We start from the raw sequence: 21,274 nt of genomic DNA, 5'->3' as shown, positions 1-21,274 counted from the left end.
CTTCTTTGGAGAATATGTTCTGAAATCAGCTCAAATGGTCAAAATAGACATAGTCAAATTTACTCTTGCGATTTCCTTAAATTACCCATAAAGTATAGTACCTTTAAACAGTTGTAGCTAAAAAAAAGGGCAGAGTCTCTTTGAGCGAAAGTAGTCTGCATTAGTAATCATACTGAGCTGAGATAGTACTTTAGAAACAATTGAATATAAATTTTATTTTTCACTACACCCAGTTAAACTATTCTTAGGAGAAAAAGGATCTATCTACTCAAAAGAAAAAAAAAGAATAGTTAAAAACTTAGCTAATGGGAAGAATGAGAAATAAGGATGTAGTATACTCCTTAAGGGGCTTCATATATAGGTGTAGTTATATTAGAGAGTGATTATACTAGTGCCTAACTGTTCCTTTTTGATGTTTCACTCAAGAAAGGAGAGGACACAAGGCAGTCATAGGAAACACAGTGGGAAGACTTCTGAATGACCAGTAATACCAGTAGACAATCTCCCTATTATTAGGGTTATTGCTATTTCTACTCAGGGTTGTATGGGTAATTCCAAGAGCATGTACTTCTACTAGTATGCTTCTACTGACATACTTCTCATTGATAGTCCAACGATGGGTTTAATAGGAAGAAACAGCAGTAACATCTTCCATTTTATGCTAACTTAAGAGAATACAGTCATTGAGAGGAATCACCAGCACTATTTGCATAGTTATTTTTCTTTTTTTTTTTCTTTTAGCTCATTAGGTAAGACTGTATTCATAAGTTAAATGTAAATATGGAGCAATTCATTGTGTTCAACTGAATTCTAGGTTATCTATTAATGTGGATATCAGAAATTATTCATAGTGATTATATTATTTTTTTTCCAAATTGTGTTTTAACTCAAATGACTGGTTCTGAAGAACCTAATTACATAACTATTCCTTAATTTCCCCAAGGTTTCCATTTTTATCATCAGTTCTGCTTTATACTTTCAAGTATGGAATCATCAATGTTATCTACCATTTGTATTAACATGTTAATTAGATTAAATGAGATAGTTTAATTACATTAAATAATACTCTTTTTTTGGCATAGATATTAATACCTTCGCATGGATTGTCAGTATTGGCTAAATGTACTTTTCTGCATCCTAGTCAATGTCCAGATCTTTCTTTTTCCCTTCCCAAATCAGAAGTAAATATCCCCTTTGTAAAAGATAATTGACATTAAGAGTTTAAATGGAACTGAGACCTAGTTACTAGCACCCAACAATGTATATTTAGGTGCTGGGGGTAGGGCTGGGGAGGAAACATAGCCAGTTGGAGCTCAAACTAATGGAAGTAAAGGAGATAGTCTATAATCCTGGGGTGGTGGGGAAGGGGATGCAAGCTACCTTGCCCTGGGAAAAAGAACCAAAGTAACTTTCTACATTACTATATTTATGATTAAAAATTATTTCCTTTTTATTTTCTTGCTTACTTAATTTGCCATCTCAATTCAAATTAATAATTTCTTGAGGTTTATACCTTTTCACCTTTACCCACATGTTTCTCGGTAATAAGTCTGTGGAATTATCATAAATAATAGACTGAGGTTTTTGAACCTAACAATCCTCAGTTTTCTTAACTTAATCTGGGTTTGGGTGGGTGGGGAGTAGTTTTACCTAACAAATAAATAAATAGTTAAATAGATAAATAAATAAAAGAAATGTATTTTATAGTTGTATAATAAAATAACCTGTAAAATTGTGAACTTATTTTGTTATTGACTTCTATGATTCTTTCTTACTCTAAAACAATATGCTTTAATTCTTCTTCAAATGTTCTTACCACTTACATGCAGTTTCTCTACAATGAAATATATACATATGAGATATACATACATATATATGTACTGCATGTGTATTGCATTTTTTGGTTGTCTGCTACACATAATTTAAGAAATACTAAAAGTTTAACCTGAGAATTTAAAAACTCAGTGTTGTAAACAAACAGTTTTATGAAGCCACTGAAAACTCAAGCATGATTCTATAAGTTGCTGAGCATTGCTTTTGGATTGAACACAATTCATTTTCCATTTAGTTTACAATATGAGACGTTCACTTTGGAGAATCAATTCTGCTGTCTAATTGTATAACAAAACCATCTAAACAGTAATTCCACTTCCTAGCTGGATTACAATTCAACCTAACTATCTATAATTCAATCAGATTACACGTTGTTTTACATTTTTCATAGACCCTTTCTTCTCATTATTTTAGAAATTTAGAAATTATATATGCAAATACTGTTTTAAAAAAAAGTGATGAACTACCTCAGTTTGCTCCTCATTACAAGTGATGCTTTTCTTCCAAAATATATTTAGACAGTCAGTCTCTTCACAGCAAGCTTTTTTGCATAGCATTTTACAAGATATTTTAGCTCCTGCAGTGACAAAGGCCTATTTAGAAACTGCAAGCAAAATTTACTAACCTGATTTATGAAGCAATTTATACAATCTAACATATTTCTAATGTACAAGGGTGGACCTGTTTTGAGAAGGCAAGGATCTGTAACAATTGTACAACTTCACATTATTCCTTTTTATGATAAGGGGGGAAAAAGTAGATTGGATAATTATCCTGCATGTTTTATTAAAGCTTTATACAACTGTTAGAAGTTAATGGGGTTGTTATTTTTTTTCCCTGCTGCCAATTGTAGGCTCTAGAGCATGTGATTACCAGAAATCTAGCACAGAGAGAAACAAAAATGCCTATCATATAATAATATTATCAATAGTCCTCTATTGCTATAGTTCAAGTAAATCATACATTAAAAAGGTAAGCAACAATACCCTTGATACCCTTTCTTTGCCGTAAGGGAATAAATATCTCCTATAGCTGGTTTAATAAGATATTCAAGGAATTTATATTAATAAATGATGCATTATGGTACAATGGAAATACTAAAGACTTTAGAGTCTGAGGACTTGGGTCTGAATTGCTCTTCTTGGACTTACTACCCATGAAATCTTGGGTAAATCTTAGGTAAATTCTGCAGGGCAATCAGTGGCACAGCAATAGAGTGCAAGGCCTGAAGTCAGGAAGACTCATCTTATGGAATTCAAATCTGGTCTCAGAAACTTACTAGCTGTGTGACTCTGGACAAGTCACTTAACCCTGTTTGCCTCAGTTTCCTCACCTGTAAAATGATGTAGAGAAGGAAATGCAAACCACTCCTGTATCTTTGCCAAGAAAACCCCAAAAAGGGTCATGATACAACTGAAATGAATGAACAAATCCCTAGGCCTCAGTTTCCTTTTATATAAAATGAGAGAGATCTTTTCATATAAAATGAGAGAGGGCTCTCAAGTTTCTTTCAGCTCCAAGTCTTTGATCCTATGATACATGACCAAGAGCCAGTTCCCAAAAGCATTTCACCAAATGCTGCAAATCACTAATATTTATAGAACTGTCAAATAAAAAGATTCTGAATATTCACTCCAAACCCGGAAAAGTGACAAATTTGACAGATTTTTATTTTTTTAAACAGGAGAAAGAGGTATAATTTCTTCTGTATATGGAAAATCCCTCAACTGATAGAGGTCAACAGCCTATCCCCAACTTATTTCCTTAGAGAGCTGCCTGAAGAATAGAGAGTTTAAGGGATTTGCTCATATTCACATGTCCATCATGCATCAGAGGCAAGATCAGAACTTTGGTCTTCTTGACTCCAGGTCTATCCTGTATCCACTACCAAATGAATGAAGGTCAAATCATTGATTATGTACTTACTATATTACAAGACCTGTCCTAAGTGCTAGGGATACAATTACAAAAACTCAGGATAATCTCTGCCCTCAAAAACCATACATTCAAAAGGGGGAAAGAAGGGGGACAAAAATACACAAAGGGGAGCTGGAAAAGAGTGGAGGAATATGGGGAAATATGAAAATATTGTAGCAAGGTTTGGAAATGATGGCCAAGAAGTGAGGTGAAGGCCAGAATCCAGGCAAGGTTAAGGTAATACCTCCCTATCAGACCTTAGGTTCAGGGGAATGGGAACAAGAAGAATAGGAAGAGCACTGAGATGCAATCTCATAGCAGAGATAAGAAAAAAACACAAACATAAATGAAAGAAGAAATAATTGCTACTACAGAATTTATGGAAGACATAGAAACTGATACAATTTTGATGGAGCCGTAAGTTAGTTCGACCATTCTAGAAAACCTTTATGAATTATGTAAGAATGGCCACTCATCTATCCAGCAATTCCATAACTGGCCCTATACCCCAAGGAGATCAGACAGAAAAAAACATCCCCATCTACATACCAAAAGAATCACAGAAAAGCTTTTTATGCTAGGAAAAATAAAAACAAAACAAACCTGGAAACAAACTTGGTGCCCATAAAACATGGGGCAGCTGAACAAATGATGGTATGTGAACATAATCGACTATTGCTGTACCATAAGAAATGATTATTATGAAGAATTCAGAGAAATCTAATAAACCTAGCATAGATTGAATCAGGGCAGAGAAAGTAGAACCAGGAAAACAATTTACAAAATGACTGCAATGATTTAAATGAAAACACTAAAAGGCAACTGTTCCAATTAAGTGTAATGGTTAATTCTGGTCTGAGGTACTAGATGAATACATCCCCTCTCCTTTTTCTTGGGTCCTAAAGTTATTTTGTTTTGTTTTTTTTAGAGAGCTGTAGGAGTATTCGTACCCATAATGTTGTTTGCATTGATTTGCTTTGTCAGTCAATTTTGCTTCACTATTTTTCTTTGTCAAGGGAGTTTATACACATTCTAAGTTTATGTGTATGTGAGAGGTATCACTAATATTAGTTAACAATATTTCAATTGATCCTTATAAAATAAAGATTTATTTAGCAGATTTTTTAAGCAACTGAATATAGTGGTTTTAGGAGTCCTGGTTCAGCATATAATTAAATAACAGTAGGGTTTTATTTACCTGGTTATAACCACTATTTAAATAATATTGGCTTAATAGATTAGATCCCATAGAACTACCAATAATCACTTAGGAGGCACAAGACTCAGTAAGAAAAGCTACTGATCCAGTTACTTGGGTAGATGCCAAAGGCAAAGTGTGTGTGTGTGTGTGTGTGTGTGTGTGTGTTTAGTGGACCTGTGTTGCTAAGGAACAGCAACAGAACCAAAAATGGATGTAGAATTAACATGTCTATAACGCTTTAGGTGATGGGGTCAATAGTGCCCCAAGTAAAAGGTCAACTGGAAATTGTTTTCCTAGTGTTAATAACAGAAATTAGTATTTATATAGCATTTTAAAGTTGGCAAAGCATTTTAATGGATTCACACTCCACCCTCACAACAATCCTACGAGGTAAGTGCTGTTGATAACAGCATTGTAGAGCTAGAGGTGGAAGGAACTCCAGAGGTCATCTAGTCAAACCTGTTTGCTTTTCAGATGAGTAAGCATCCTTTCCTCTCTCCTCCCCCAACCCATTCAGGAATCATCTCATATCCCTAAACTTATATTCACCAATTCAACAAATATTTAAAAGTGTCCACTATGTGCTAACTACTATGGGATTAAAAAAAATCAACATCCCTGCCTCCATTCTCCTGTGGGGTGGAGATATTGTATATAGATAAGTAAATAGAAAGAAATTTGCTAAGGAAGAAAACACTAACAGCTAGAGAGGAGAGGAAAGGATTCATAAGCAGGGCACACCTTAGCTCAGCCTTGAAGGGAGACAAGGAATAAATGAACGTGGACATATTCATCCCACGCAAGGGGGAAAGAACACTTTTCTGAACACACAGGAGCTACAGATGTAATATTGAGGTTAGAGAAGCCAAGTAGTTAAATCTGGCTGGAATTTAGAGTGTATCAAGAGAGATAATATGAAATAAGGTTATAAATATAGATTGAGTTTAGACTCTTTAATGACCTAAAAACCATGAGACGTAAAAATCATGAGAAAGCTGAACTACTCAATTTTTATCTTAATTTTATTTTCTCTTCCAAGGAAAATTGTTCTTTGAATTGGGAAAGGCTGAATAAAAATGGCTAGCATGAAGCGGACATATAATATAAGGAAGATGATTGTAAAGTGGCATAGTCATCAGGCCCAAACAAACTGATCCTAAGTGAACTGAAAGAACTGGCAGGTGTGATTATTGAGCTTCTGACTGTGGTCTGTAAAAGATCTCGGAAGACCTTGGAGAACAGAATGGTGTTAGAGAACTAATGAAGGTCAAAAACACTAATCTAGGGGAAAAAAAAAGAGGGTTGAATTTACATTCTCTAGACCAACATATTAACAAAAAGAATGATATATGAGTATCCAGAAGGAGTGGCAGTAACTTCATCAGGAACAAGTCATGCAAGACCAATTTCTTCTTTTTTGAAAGATTACTAGGCCACTGCACTATGAAATTGCTGTCAATGTGGTAAACTTAGACTCAACAAATGAATTTGACAGAATCTCTGCTGCTATGCATATGATAAAGTTGAGAAATATGGGAAAGGTAAAATACAGTAAAGTAGTTTTGGAACTGGTCAGATGACCTGAACCCAAAAGAAGGTATTAATGACTTCATGTCAAGTTGAAAAGGAAATCCTTAAAGTGGATTGCACCAGGTATCTTTCCTAGAACTTTTTTATTAACATTTTATTAGTTACTTAGATGAAGGAACAGTTAACACGATTATTAAATTTTTGGATAATATAAACTGCAATAAGATGGTAAACATAAAATAAACTGTGGTGACATAACATTCAAGTGTAATGATGGTAAAATGTTAGATGATAGAGTATAGATCCAAAAAAGACCTCATTAGTCTAGAATGGGCTAAATTGGTGGTGGAAAAAAAGAAATTTATTGGAGGAAGGCAGTGTGATGCAATGGAAAGAAAAAATAATTTGGAATTAGAGACCTTGTATTCAAATTTTTCCTCTCTTACTTCGTACTAATGTGATGTGGGCAAGTTAATTCACTTCAACAAACCTCACGTTCTTTGTTTATAAAATGAGAGGAGTTGGAAGTTTCAAAGGCTAAAGAACTCTGTTCAAAACTATGACCAAGTGAGTTCAAAAGATTCATGACAAAACATGTTAGCCTAGTTCAGTTAACAAGTATTGATTAATGTGCTGGGTTACCCAGCTAAGTTACCCATCTTCTAACAGAGGTGATGGACTCAGAGTGCAAACTGAAACACACACACAACACACACACACACATTGCATATGGCCAATGTGGAAGTTTGTTTTGCTTGTCTGTACATAATTTTACAAGGCTTTTGGTTTTTCTTTCTTTTTCAGTGGGGGATGGGGAAGTGGGAGGGTATGAAAATCAATTCGCATTCACTAAAAATTAAAATTTAACAATAAAAAAGAGAGATATTGGATCAGATGACTGAAGTCTATTTATGATGCTACTGTTAGGCTTACACTTAGATTTCAGTAATCAATTTCATAAGCATAGGTTGGAGGAGGCATAAGTAGATAATTTATCCTGGAAGACTTCAGCGGACTGAAAATTCCATATAAGTCAACAATGTGTCAGAGTACATAAAAAAAATGAAATAAAGCATCATGCTATCTTAGTATACATTAATAGAGGCAGTATATATAGAGGGAAGAAATAAGTTTATACTCTTCATAGCTTCAACATATACTTGAAAGGGACTTCATAATATGAACTTTTCATCTATATGTACTTCTTCATGTATAAATTTCATTACTGTATGATGTACACATACTGATACATATCAGAAGTACAGTATTAAGACCACATTTTAGGAAAGACATAAAAAAGTTGGAATGTATCCAGGAGAGAGTGACTAAGCTAACAAATGGTCTTGTTATCATGTCATTTGAGAAGATGTTGAAGGAAATGAAGATGTTTAATTTGGAAATAAAAGTTCTAAGAGGGAAGAAAAATCATCTTCCAATATCCAGAGACAGAGGGATTAAACTTGATCCATTTGGCCCTAGAATGCAGAAGTACAAGCAAAGTGTGAAGGTTGCAGAGACCTAGATTTCTGTTCAATGCATGTATACATTTCCTAACAATTAGAAGAATATAAGTTGAAATGTGCTGGCTCAAAAAGTAGTGGGTTCCTCCTTAGTAGAGGTATCCAAGCAAAAGTTTGATGGCTATTAGTAGGGAATATTGTTATAAAAAAAAAGGATTCCTTGTAAGGTAGGATTGGAATTGATGGGCTCTGAAGTCTTTTTCAGCTCTAAGATTCTCTAATTCTGGTTTTGGTTTGAAAAATTATTGGGTGGGAAATAAATGACACTTTCAATAAATGACACTTTGTCAGTGAAAGGGAAAAGAGATATCAGGAGAGAGCAGGAGGACACTGGGGTTGTGAAGAAATTTTCATTCAACAATCCAGGATTGCTGTTTCCTTTACATATTTAAAACTAGACATTTTGTCAATATCCCTACCATTTTAGTGGCTTCATTCAAAAAAAAATAGAGACATTGGTTTAAAAAAGTGCTTTTTTTTATTTTATTTTAACATAGACCTCTTGATTAAAAAAAAATAAGCAGAATGTCTGATTGAAAAAGATCTTGCAGTTCTGGCCTTCCCTCTTACTTTTATCCCAAAACCCTTCTACTCTTCAGTCTACCACCTCCTCTCAGATTAATGCAAAGGAGGAATCTAATTTCCTAATTTGTGTGTAAGTTGAGAGGATTGTGTTTAATCGAAAAATGATAAATTTGGTGATGGAAGAACCTGTCTAGAACAAGCACCTCATTTGAAAGCCAAAGCAATGGAGGGTCAGAGGTTAAGGGACCTGCAAAAGTCATATGCTTAATAAGTTTCAGAGGTGGTATTTGAATCTAAGTCCTCTAATACCAAATCTATTATTCTTTCCATAAGTATCACACTGTTATTCCATTCCTCCCCCTGCCAATTCACTATCCAAAATATCATGGAAAGGTACAAGGAATTGACACCAAAATTGTGGAATCCCAGGAAGCTATAGGAGAATGAGCAAAGGAAAACATCCCAAAGATGTGGGCCTCAAGGGAATTCAATGCTAAAAAAATGTAGTGCTTCTGATTGCTAAGTATAGATGGGGAAGTAAGAGGTGTGAAGAATTTAATTCACGGAGAAAACACAGAGGAAGGTTCTTCTGTGCAATGCAACAGATTTGAACACAGGGGTTTGAGGAAGAAAGTCTCTGAGTCTCCTCAAAAATAGCTCTATTATCAGTTCTGTCCTTGCCTACGAGGGAAGGCCTTTTGTCCAACATTACTGGAATGAGATAACAGCCAATAAGGAACAATGGAGAGATTACAGGGACTCTATTAGGAGAAACTTAAATGTGACACCAACAATAGGCAGAGAAAATATAAAAGGTTGTTGTTAGCATCCTTCTTTGAGAAGTTGAGGGGAGCACAACAGGCTGTGTAATGTGATGACTGCCACCTAGCTAAAGATTACGAAAAAATGATAGCTCCAAAAAGAGATACATCTATTGTGTCTATCCGTTGTGGAATATAAGTGACTGAGACTATACTAGATAATAGAGAGCTAGCTTCTCCCTTTCTCTAATAGGACTATTTTTAGGGGTTCTGACGCAAATCTCTTTGTTTTTTATGACATAATAAACCTATTCATTCTTTAAGTCTTGTGAACCTCTACAGTGATAAGATGTATTAGGCACTACAGCGTAGTAGGTAGTTTAAAACTGAAGTTCTCAGATTACCTGAGTATGGATGCATGTCAGTCAAAGAAGGAGAAGTCCTCCAAAGTTGAGCTATATTATCTGTGTCTAAAGTAAGACCATGACACTTAGATTAGCCTTTTAAATTAGAGAAATAATAAAAGGAACAGCAGATCCAACAAGGTAGGAGAAAATTTTTGTTTACCTACTTTGTCTATCGTGTGAACCCAGTACTCCCTCTTTTCCTAGAAAATACATTTATAAGTGGGAAATTAAGAAAAGACAAAATGGGAAAGACTGCATGTAGTTTTTCCTCCTTAATTCTTGTATTTTCTTTATTCCTTCTCTTTTAACAAATACATACAGTTGCATAAAGAAAAAAATAGGACTTACAGACAGAATTTTTATGGTTATTGTCCTTGTTGGGCAGCATCTTGACTCCTCTTGACTTCAGCTCAATTGCTTTTTTCACTGAAAGACACAAAATAAGGCTGTCAGTAGCAGCATAAGACCTGTAAACAAATACAAATACATGCTCATACAGTTATAGGTTATTTTGCGCAAACACATCATAAAGTAACATTCAATCTTCGTTGTAGCACAGTTCAAGGATAGTAACCACTCACTGGCCAATGAAATCAATCCCAAGAGGTTAATGATGCAAATACAATTAAATGTAAGGTCTTTCAGACAATGCCCCTAAGTCCATCAAGCTGCAAGACAATTTTAGAGCCATTAATATAACAATAATATAAGGAGCAGAGATTACAGGAGCTTTGTATCATAAACATATTGTCTGCTCACTACTTGGCATAGCCCATTACACAAATTTTAATTTCATTAATATAACTGCAGAATTATCCTGTGAGCATGGATCCATTGTCTAAAAATCTATCTTTGATGGTAACCATAATTCTTGCAAGAAAATGTTATCAGCACACAAAACTTTCAAAGAATGGTATGAGCCATACCTAAGATGTCGGAATAGTCAATCCCTGACCTGTATGCTTGGCTTACATACAAATAGATGCTAAACTCAAGTGGTCATTGTTCCCTTACTACAAGGGATTTTAAAATGCCCTTTCTCATCTCTTCTTCTTACTGGAATCATATACATTCTTTTCCTCTGGCCCTAGTCTCCAGTTAACTCCTTGTGTCAAAGTCCAGTAGCAATATTGAGAAGAGATAATAGAGTCTATATGGTGAGTGAATTGCTGATAACTAGAAGAAAAGAAAGGAAAGGAGAAGTAAAATCCTACCTACCACCAATTCTTCCACTGACGACACCTTATGTCAACCTTTTTTTCTTGAATACTCTAGTTTCCAGTATTATCAGTGACAAAGGGGGAATGAGAGTGAAGAGGAGAAAGGGGATGAGGAAAAAGGAGAGAAAGGAAGAAGAGAAGATGTTGTGGTAGCAGTTGCAATGATGTTGGTGGTAGTTATGGTAACAAAAGTGGTGGTAGTATTCATGGTGATTATAGCGGTCATAGTAGTAGTAGCAGTAGTAGAACTTTTAGTAAATAGTATTTACTATTAGTAAATAGTAGTAGCAAGTAGTAATATGATGGGGGCTGTAATGAGATATAGAGATTTTTTCTGGCCTTTCAAGTTGGAAATCTGAATGCCTCTTCTCAAAGCAATGATGTTATACACAATGGATAATTTCTATAGTATTATTAGACTGCTTTAGATATATAATGAACAAAATAAGGTTTGTTTGTTTTACAGATTGACTTGAGACCCTAACCATATGTAACAACTGTTTCTGTGACAAAGTACATACCAAGTTTCCAATGATCAATTTATAGGCAAATATTTAGAATACAATACACTAGAAGAAAGGCCAGCAAACCATAGACCACAGACCAGAGCTGGCCACTGACTGTTTTTATATAGCCTACAAATAAAAAGTTCATGATTCATACAAAAACAAGCTATCAGATGGATTTTGTCCACAGTCAATGGTTTGACAATGCCCACACTAGAATGTTAGAGTAAGAAAAGTCCATTTAGTTAACCTCTAAAATGCCATAAGGAAACTTGAGGTCCAGAGAAAAGAAGGAACTTGCCTGAGGTCCCATAAATAGTATGTAACAGAGCAGTATTTGATTTCAGGTTATCTGTCTCCCGATCTTGGTTGCATTATTTTTGTGTGTGTAAACTTTTTAAATTAATGTAATAAAAATTATCCTTTTACTTCCTGTCATCCTTTCTATCTCTAGTTTGGCCATCAATTCTTCCCTTATCCATAGATGTTATAGATAAAAATTTCCATGCTTCCCAAATTTGCTTATGATATCACCCTTCTTGTCTAAATCACGTACCTATTTTGACTTTATCTTAGTACATAGTATGAGATGTTAATTTATACCTAGTTTCTGCCAAGCTGCTTTCTAGTTTTCTAGCAATTTTTTTCAAACAGTGACATGGTCACTATCTGTGTCAAACAGTGAAAATCTGGTCACTGCATTGCCCCAAAATCTTACATACTAAATGAAGTGCAAGCCTTTTCTTTCTTGATATTCATGGCTTTCTACTATCTGGTACCACCTTATCTTTCTGGCCTTGTCCCACATTATGTCTATCCACACCCTATTTACTTCTGAAAGAAAGATCAGACATCTACTTGAATTTTGAAAATATACTATTTTTTTTAATCTCTATGCATGTGCTCATGCTCTTCCCTGTACCAAGTGCTTTCTTTTCCACTGTTTGCTTAGTAAATTTCCATCTACTCACTCAAAAGTTGCCTTCTTCATTAAGCCTTTCCCAATGTCTTAACCCAGTGATGAGCCCTTGTTAACTGAGCTGTCATAGTCCTTGGACAATAGACATAAAGCCTGTCGCCCATTCTGTAATAATTTCCAACTTGATAGGAACAGATAAGGCTTTTACTCCTTTGGTATTTGTTGTTGTTGTTGAGTTGCCTTCAGTCATGTCCAGCTCTTCTTAACCCCATTTCAGGTTTTCTTGGTAAAGATACTGGAGTGGTTTGACATTTCCTTCTCCAGCTCATTTTACAGATGAGAAACTGGGGCAAATAGAATTAAATGACTTGCCCAGGGTCACATAGCTATTAATTGTCTGAGCCTGGATTTGAACTCCAGGAGATGAGTCTGACTCCAGGGTCAGTGCTCTATCTACTACGCCACCTAGCTGCCCAGGATTTTTGCAATGTAACAAATATTTAGAATTTTAAAAGATATTTGCTATTGCATGTTTCTGACTGTCTGCCTACTTTCCCACTCTGAAATAATTTTACCTTAAGAGTACTCAGGAGAAATGAGTCAGATGCACTATCTAAATTGGGAAAATAAAAATCAAAGGAAAACCATAAAGGATATAAAACTTACAAAGAAACAGTGAGACCACACAGTAGCCAAATCATACAGAATATACCTGGATCCCTGCAGATGGTATTAATAGTATCTAAATATATAGGTTTTGTTTATAAGAGTCTAAAGAGGGAATAGATTGTGCAATTTCCCAACTAGGTAACCACTTCCGTGAAGCTAAATGTATTCAGCTTTGATTTTTCTCAAATGGAGCTATCTCTTTTTGTTAGGAAGAGGAGTAAATTCTATCAGATTCAACTCTGATCTCTAATCTTGGATAGCACCTGCTTTAGGCACACTTAAATTGTTGACTTTAGGCTTGTTTTCTATGCCCTTCCAATCCATCTCTTTTCTATCCCTCCACTAAAGTCTACCTCTAAATGTCGCATCATGATGATGGAATCTAGAGGGGGTGAAAAAAAATGTTTGACCACAGGCCCTGAGAGTATTATCCTAGGGTAAGCCTACCTAAGTGTGAAGAGGCTGATTGCCAAAAGCCTGGCTGCCAATTGATACTTTGGTTTAGTTACAAAGACTCATAAAACTGTCTGTTAAGGACAGGAGGAAGTATACTCTACCGTGAGGGGAGAACCCTTCAAAGGAAACAACAGATCTTTTAAAATATAGAAGTATTTTTAACTTTCTCCATCCATCTGACATATATACTCTCACACTCCCACTTTAACCCAGTGGTTAATAAAGCTTTCTCCATTCCCAAACTTGCTCACCAGATAAGATTATGCAGCTGAGTGACAGAGTGGATATAGAACTGGATTTGGAGTCAGGAAGATTTGTGTTCAAATCTGGCCTCAAATATTTTAGATCTGTGACTCTTAGCAATACACTTTACCTCTGTCTGCTTCAATTTCCTAATCTGAAAAATGGAGGTAATACTATCTACCTCTTAGGGTGATGAGGATGAGGATAAACTCAATTGTTTGTAAAGCGCTCTGTAAAATTTAAAATTATAATGCTAGCTATTAATGCTGAGATAATGAAGATGATAATGATGATTATGGTAGTAATGACTGATGATGATGGTTGGTGGTGCTGGTGGTGGTAATGAAAATTCATTTACATTAAAGTCAGTAATCAATGTAATTCTCCTTTACCTCTGGGTCACCTTCTTGAACAGTAGCTTTATGACAATGAGTACTGGGTATACTGGAGGAGATTGGCTGAGACACTTTTCTGAGTTTCAATTCTACATATTGTGGAAAATTTGGAAATGGAGTTCAAGAAAAGTACCTCAATACAGTCATAGGAGTATGGATTACCCTGACTGTGTGTGCTTTCTCTCTCACTCATTTTTCTTCTGTTTACTTCTTCTCCCATGTGCCATAAATGTTCCCTTTGCATGTACCCTCTCTAAATGTATTCTTTGCTTATTGATGTTCATTATATGTGCTCTTTTTCCCACCAGTGGTATATTAGCCTTTGGGAGACTGTACTCCTGTATATATGAAATGGATTTCTTTCGTCACTTACTTTGCTCTGCTATTTAATTAAACATCAGATGTTTCGAACTAACATGTCCTCTCGTTGCTGTTGTTGAGACAAAAACCCTTGAACCTGGCATAGATTTGGGGAAGATAGATTTGATCTTCAGTAAATATGATAACTTCACTTTTCAGTATTTTCCTTTACTAATCTTATTTTGAAAACATTTTTAGTGTTGTGTTTTATTCTTTAACCGTCTCTTCCTCATTGTTTTATTATTCTCTTTAACAATTAGTAAATTATCCTAACCATTATTATTGATATGAATTTGCTAATCTTTATTACAAATTTTCTCATTATAGACCCAAGATATTATGGAAAGTGTGTTTCATGGTTTCAGTCCCTTTCGTCTTTGCATTGCTAGGAAGTACACATGCTATTACTGGGTTTGTTGTTGTTGTCGCTGTTATTGTTGTTGTGGTTGTTGTTGTTGCTGTGCTGCTTTAACAGTGCTTCAACCAAGTAACATACTTAAAGTATCCAATTACTTCATTAATAGGCCCAATTATACAGTTTTTCCTCCTCAGAAACTTTTAAAAATATTTCTTTTTTAGTACTAATCTTGTTTTTTGTATTAAGTAATATCCTTAACAACTCAGGTCTCTTTATATTTCAAGTAAACTACATTTCTCAATTTTAATGATGTACCTATTGCATGGACATAGCTCTCACTAATTAAATGAATCATATTTTATTTAGAACCAACATATAATCTTTACCATTTAAATATCACTATTAAGTTATAAAGCTTACTTATTTTACCTGTCATTTCATATTATTACACAAAAGCTCATTCCTACTTTTCCTCAATGGTTCTAATATTTTGGCCAATATTTATCTTGATTGAACTCTATTTTTCCTTACTAAGCTGTAAGATAATTACAGGAAACAATTGATTTAGGTTGGGGTAGGGTGACTTTAATAAAACCATGCTGACAGATAATGGACTCTGTTTGTTTTAAGTGGTTATATACAAGATTTTTGTAATTTAGTTGTAGATAGTTTAAGATTAGAGTTTTGAATTTGATTTAGTAAGACCCACTGTTTAATTTTCTGAAAGGTATTCCTTATCTGTTTTTTTGTTTGTTTATTGTTTCTTTTGTTTTGCTTTGTTTTTACCCTCATAGGTGACTAGAACACAAAAGTATACATGGGTGGGGGAGACATTGGGGAATCTGAGGGCAATGGACCACTGAGGGTGTGGGTCATTTGGAGCAATGTGTAAAACAGAATGATGAAAGGTCATTAAAGCCCTTATTCACATTTTTGCTTACTGTCAATTTCTACTATAGAATTATTTTTAGGTAGTTGCAGAGCCAGGTTAGGAGATTGGAAAACATAGACCCATCTGAAAATACTTTCCACTTTCCTGATCCTTCTTCCTAGAAAATTATTTCTTTATCTTGCAGATTTCACTGCTGAGAAACATTTTAGCTTCTACTCCTCCATATTTGTCCCCCTAAAGCCTTGAGAGGTGACCTTCTATTCTTGTCTTCTACTCATATGACAAGAAGTGTAACATAGAGAAGAAAAAAACACTGTGTTAGGAGTAAAGAATGTTGAGTTCTAATCCCAACTCTGTTTAAACTTGGAACAGTCATAAAATCATAGAATTTGGAATTGGAAGGGACTTTAGCGGCTATCAATTCAAATCCCAAACTGAAAGATATTTCTACTATAATGTAATTGACAAATGGCAAATGGTGGTCACTGGAGGTGGCCCATGACACTTCTAGAAAGCTTTAATTAAGTCTAGAAGTTTTTTTTTTCTTTCCTTTCTTTCATCAAACTTAACTTGCTGCTTTGCAAGTTTCTCCCCATTGGTCTTATTCATTTCTTTGGAGCCAAACAGAACAAGTCTAAAATTGCACAGTAGCCCTTAAAATACCTGAAAACAACTATTATGCTTCAACACCTTTCCCCTACCCCCTATTCTTTTCTTCTCTAGGTTAAACACCCCCAATTCTTTCAATGAATCCTCATGTGCTTTGAATCAAATTATTTACATTTTCTGAGCTTACTTAGCAGCAAAACTTTCTAGTCTTTTCTCATCTGAGAGTCTTCCCTCTCCTTCACCTGTTACAATTATCTATTTTCAACTCCTATGAATTTCATCTCCATAAAATCTGTATTTGTCCCCTGTACTTGGTTAATACTGCCACAGCCCTCATGGTCAACTGCTGGGATTACAATAGCCTCTTAACAGAACTTCCACCCTCCATTCTTTCTCTCCTCCCTTCAGTCCTAAATGTCATCATGCAAATAAACTTTATTTCTCATAGAGCAGATCTACTTATGTGAATCTTCTACTCAAAGATATAAAAGAGGCTCTATTATCTCCTGATTATAGTTCAACTCCTTTTCTGACATTCAAAGTCATTCGAAAAATAGTACTAGCCTATCTTTCAGGTCTTATAGTATTCTCCTCCATTTATTCAGTTAGAATGTAAGATCCATAGGGTAGTAGCCATGTTATTTAAACTTTCCATCTTCAGGCCCAATCTACAAATACATATATTTACACATACACACATACATATATATATATATATATATATATATATTATATATATATATACACACAGATATATATCCTACAGCTAATGCTTTTTTTAGACAAACCACACTGATCTTTGTGCTCTTACCACTCCCTATAGCTGCTTCTTTCATGTTTTTGCTCATGCTGTTCCCTATGCTCAGAGTTAATATCCCCACTTTGCTTTTTAAATTTCCTATGCACCATTTAAAACCGTTTCAAATGTCACCTTTCCCATGAAGCATTCCATGATTTTCCCAAATGAGTAATGACCTATTCTCTTGAAAGTCACATCCTACATTATTTTACAGTGTTTTGATGCATTAATCATGTAATAATATGAATTATTGGTATCTTATCCCTATGTTGGTATCTTATCCCTACATTAGCCATAACTTTCATGAGAGATGGGACTCTTCCTTATCTAACCTTTGTATCTTTCTAGAGGTTGGTAAAGGAAACCACTGCACCTCCTAGGTACTTAATATTTAATCTCCTCATCTGTAAAATTAGACATTTGAAGTCTCATTTTATGGATCTTTTGGCTCTGAAAATCTGAGACTTCATTTGTTCTTTATGAAGGATGCAATCAATTTCAATTTGTGTTTCCTAAAGTTGTTTTGATCAGTTTAAAAATAAAGGGTAAACTCAGTCATGCACACAGTCACTGCATAAAGCAGTAATTACTCTGTGCCCTTGTGTTGGCTTTCCCTAACTTCCTCCAGCAATTGTCCAACAACAGGAAACTGGGGAAGGAAGGTGAGGCCCCATCAGAACAGATAAGTAAATCCATACATATCTCCTGACCTATTTATCCATGTACCCCTTCAGCCACAATAAGCATTTTACTCCAACCAACTTTAACTTAATATCTAAGCTTTTCCACAGATAAAAGTGCTCCTTTTCTGCTTTCAGAATGGGTAAAGAAATAACAATGAGGCCAACAATAAACATCTCTAGCATGTTTCTGGAAACAAATTTCTTTGATGCCTACTCCAGTAAGACTCTATTCTCTGGAAAGTGGCTCTCTCTAGGGGAACACAATAGTATACCATAGGATAGAGATCAGTCTTAGTGACAGAAGTCTTCATTCTTTCATCTTATGAAGAATTAAACCACATCTCCCTTCCCTTAACCATCAGAAAACTCAACTAGGTGATTTCTGGTGCCAGGTATATAAACTAAACCATGAAAGAGTTCATGGGGAAAAGTTGTTTTAAAAATATAGAAAACAACAAGTAGCTACACAAATTCCTTGTAGTTCAATTTATGTGTCTTCTAAATAACTGAAACATTGGAATTATCATTCTCAGTATGGTTCTCATGTGGGTGGACTAGGACATATGTATATTTCAAGTGACTTATATTAAGGCAAGTAAATTATTCATTACTATTTTTTAAATAATTTTTAAAACTTTCTTTCCTTAAAGTAATGATAACACCATTGGCTTACAATCCATGAGCATCAGCTTTGACCTGTTTTCTTTCAGTAATGGGGAATAAATTTGGATTGATAGAGCCATATCTTCTGTTCAGCCTTCTTAACCAATGGCACTAATTTATAAAATATTTTTTTAATTGGGCTTGGGAGTAAAGGCTATGGCCATAGAACAGAACAAAGGCGATTGCCCCATGAAGAAAGAGAGCCTATGACCTCAGCCTCATTAACTTTCTGCTCCAGCCAGTTGAGCTAAATTGTGATGGATAATAGAACATCACTTTTCTGTTTTAAAAAATAAGAGAGTAAGCGAGAAGTCCATATTTGGGAATTTGGCTATCTAGAAATTTTTTTTTTTCTTTTTCTTTAATTTTTTCCCCTTTTACTTTAGAGAGCACAGAAGGGTCTCATAGAAAAAGCACCAAATTAGGAGTCAGTGGACCTGGATTCAGATACCTCTGTTACTACTATGATCTTAATGACTTTTATTTTACATATTCTATCATTTTATATTTTCCCTCAATATTTTGTTTTAGGTGGGTGTATATAAACATATATACTTCAGATATGCAGATAGATAAAAAGATAGATGACAGATAGATTTCTTCCTATGGGTCAGGCTGAAACCCTACCCACACCTTCTAATCTTGTGTGATTCTTGTTTATATCCTTAAGAAGATCTTGCATAGATTATGTAAGCAATATGTTAGACTCTTCTCTTTCTCTCTGTTTCTCTCTTGTGATATTTCATAGTTATCCTTATAGGATTTGAATTACCAATTTTTGATCCTTCACTTTTGTCAGGTGACCCAATCCACATCCTTTTTAGTTATATACTCCCCAAATGCATTCCCCAAACTTATTGGAGGCCAGTTATTATTGGTAATATGAAGGACCTTCTCATGCCAATGCTTGTACAGGTGGCAGGGTACTGAGAATAGGGTGTTGGTCTTGGAGTCAGGCAGAACTGGGTTTACATTTTGCATCAGATATGTATTTACTATGTGATCTTATCCTCAAGAAGCAGGCAAAATAATAGATTTTGTAAAAAAATTGTTTTAAGATTTATAAACCCCTTCCATACCACAGTTCTCTAAGTTATGTTGTGTATTTTCCTGATATACAGAGAAGGGAACTGAGTCGCAGAGAGATTATATAATTTTCCCAGAGTCACACATAGCAAGTGTTAAGAGCTAGGATTCAAAATTAGAATTCTACACTACCACACCAGGCTGCAGCTAATAGGACCTGCCCGTGCTTAAATTATATATAAGATGTGACTCACAATATAATTTGATCACATAGTAGGCCCCCTTTTTGACTCTCTCACCCTCTATTTCACTATTCATTGTAAGTGAGCCTTTCTTTCATCTATTTGTCAACTATAATCTCTCCAGGGAGATATAAACTGATAATTATTTATGGTGTTATAATCCCCAGAGTTAGGTTCTTTTTAATAGGAGGCTCTAAAATAACAAAAGGCTTAAGAACCCAAAGGATGCAAAATATCAAGTCTGGTACCAGCCAGTGGGAGGAAGCCTGCCTGCCTTCTTATCTCACCAGAAGGCATTATCTACCTCCTCACAAGTTTGGTCCTAGATATAACATGGCGATTTACAGCTCAATTTATATTGCAAGTCACATTTTACTCAGATTCCTGCCAAGAAACAGTACCTCTTTGGTTAGTAGCTGTTCAGAGTTAATGAATTTTATCAATCCTTCATCAATGTCCTTGTCCCTGATGCAGTGGAAAGAGTGCCAGACATGGCACCAGAGGACTCTGGTTGAATCCCACTTCTGCCATTCACGAGCTACGTAACCCTGGTCAAGTCTTGTCATCTATCTGGGTCACAGTTTCCTCACTTTGGAAGTGCCAGGGTCAGATTAAATGACGCTGTCTGCTGCTCTCCAGCTTTAAATCTATGATCTTAGACCTAAGGTTGGAGATAAACACTCCTGATGTGATATACCATGATACGGATTTTCAGAGAACATTACCTATCAGGACTATGAAAATAAGGACTCTCATTCTTTACTGGTTCACTTCTTTGTGCATAACCACTTCTTAAAAATGTGGCCCAAGGCTCAGGATCATAGATTAGAGCTAGAAGAGACCACAGAAGTCATGTGATTCAACCCCTTCATTTTAGAAGAAACTGGGGTACAGAGAGGTTAAGTGAATTGCCCAAGGTTATACTGGCAGTAAGTATCAGAGCTGAGACTTGAACTCAGGTTCTCTGACTAGATGCAGCATACTTCCCTCTTGCCATGCTACCTCCCTACATTAACATGTTAAGTGAAAGGGACGTTAGCAGAGGAATCATTTGTTAAATCATGTTAACCTAAAGCTGAAATCAATGCAGAAATATAAGTGGGACATGCAAGTTTGAAGGGAAAACAACAACACAGGGTGACTATGGATAAAAATTTGTCACCCAGAGCACTGTCTATTGGTGAGAACCCTCCCTATCATCTATTGTAATAGGTTTGTTCTGGAAATTCAGGCACACCCTGTTGTCACAAAACCTTGCCAGAATGGCCAGAGTTTGTATTTTGTTGGCAGAACCTTAATGAACTGGAAACTCAAATTTCTTGTAGATGGTCAGGGTTTCCAGAGTGTAGGAGTGTAGGAGTGTGTGTCTGTGTGTCTGTGTCTGTGTATGTATGTGTGTGTAAAACATTGTATGGGCTACATTAAGTATTAAATTCTAGAAAGCTACAAAGCCTCCTAAGTAAGATGCATAATCACTCAAAAGAATTTGGTCTGACTGGCTACACAGGGAAAAACACAACAACTAAATGTGAATAAAGAC

General features: G+C 35.3%; 1 protein-coding gene across 1 annotated transcript in view; it reads right to left on the bottom strand.

Annotated features, from left to right (window-relative positions):
- The window catches only part of CSMD1 (CUB and Sushi multiple domains 1), a 2,488,924-nt gene that overhangs the window by 984,604 nt on the left and 1,483,046 nt on the right, over nt 1-21,274 (bottom strand). The window contains exon 7 of the mRNA XM_027840340.1: nt 10,043-10,120. Within this exon, the coding sequence (XP_027696141.1) occupies nt 10,043-10,120 (78 nt within the window). The remainder of the gene's footprint in view (nt 1-10,042; nt 10,121-21,274) is intronic.

Source organism: Vombatus ursinus, unplaced genomic scaffold (assembly GCF_900497805.2).
Source record: "Vombatus ursinus unplaced genomic scaffold, bare-nosed wombat genome assembly UNPS02014841.1, whole genome shotgun sequence".
Classification (NCBI taxonomy): domain Eukaryota; kingdom Metazoa; phylum Chordata; class Mammalia; order Diprotodontia; family Vombatidae; genus Vombatus; species Vombatus ursinus.
Note: the sequence above shows the minus strand (reverse complement) of the source record. Positions and strands in the feature narration are given on the sequence as shown.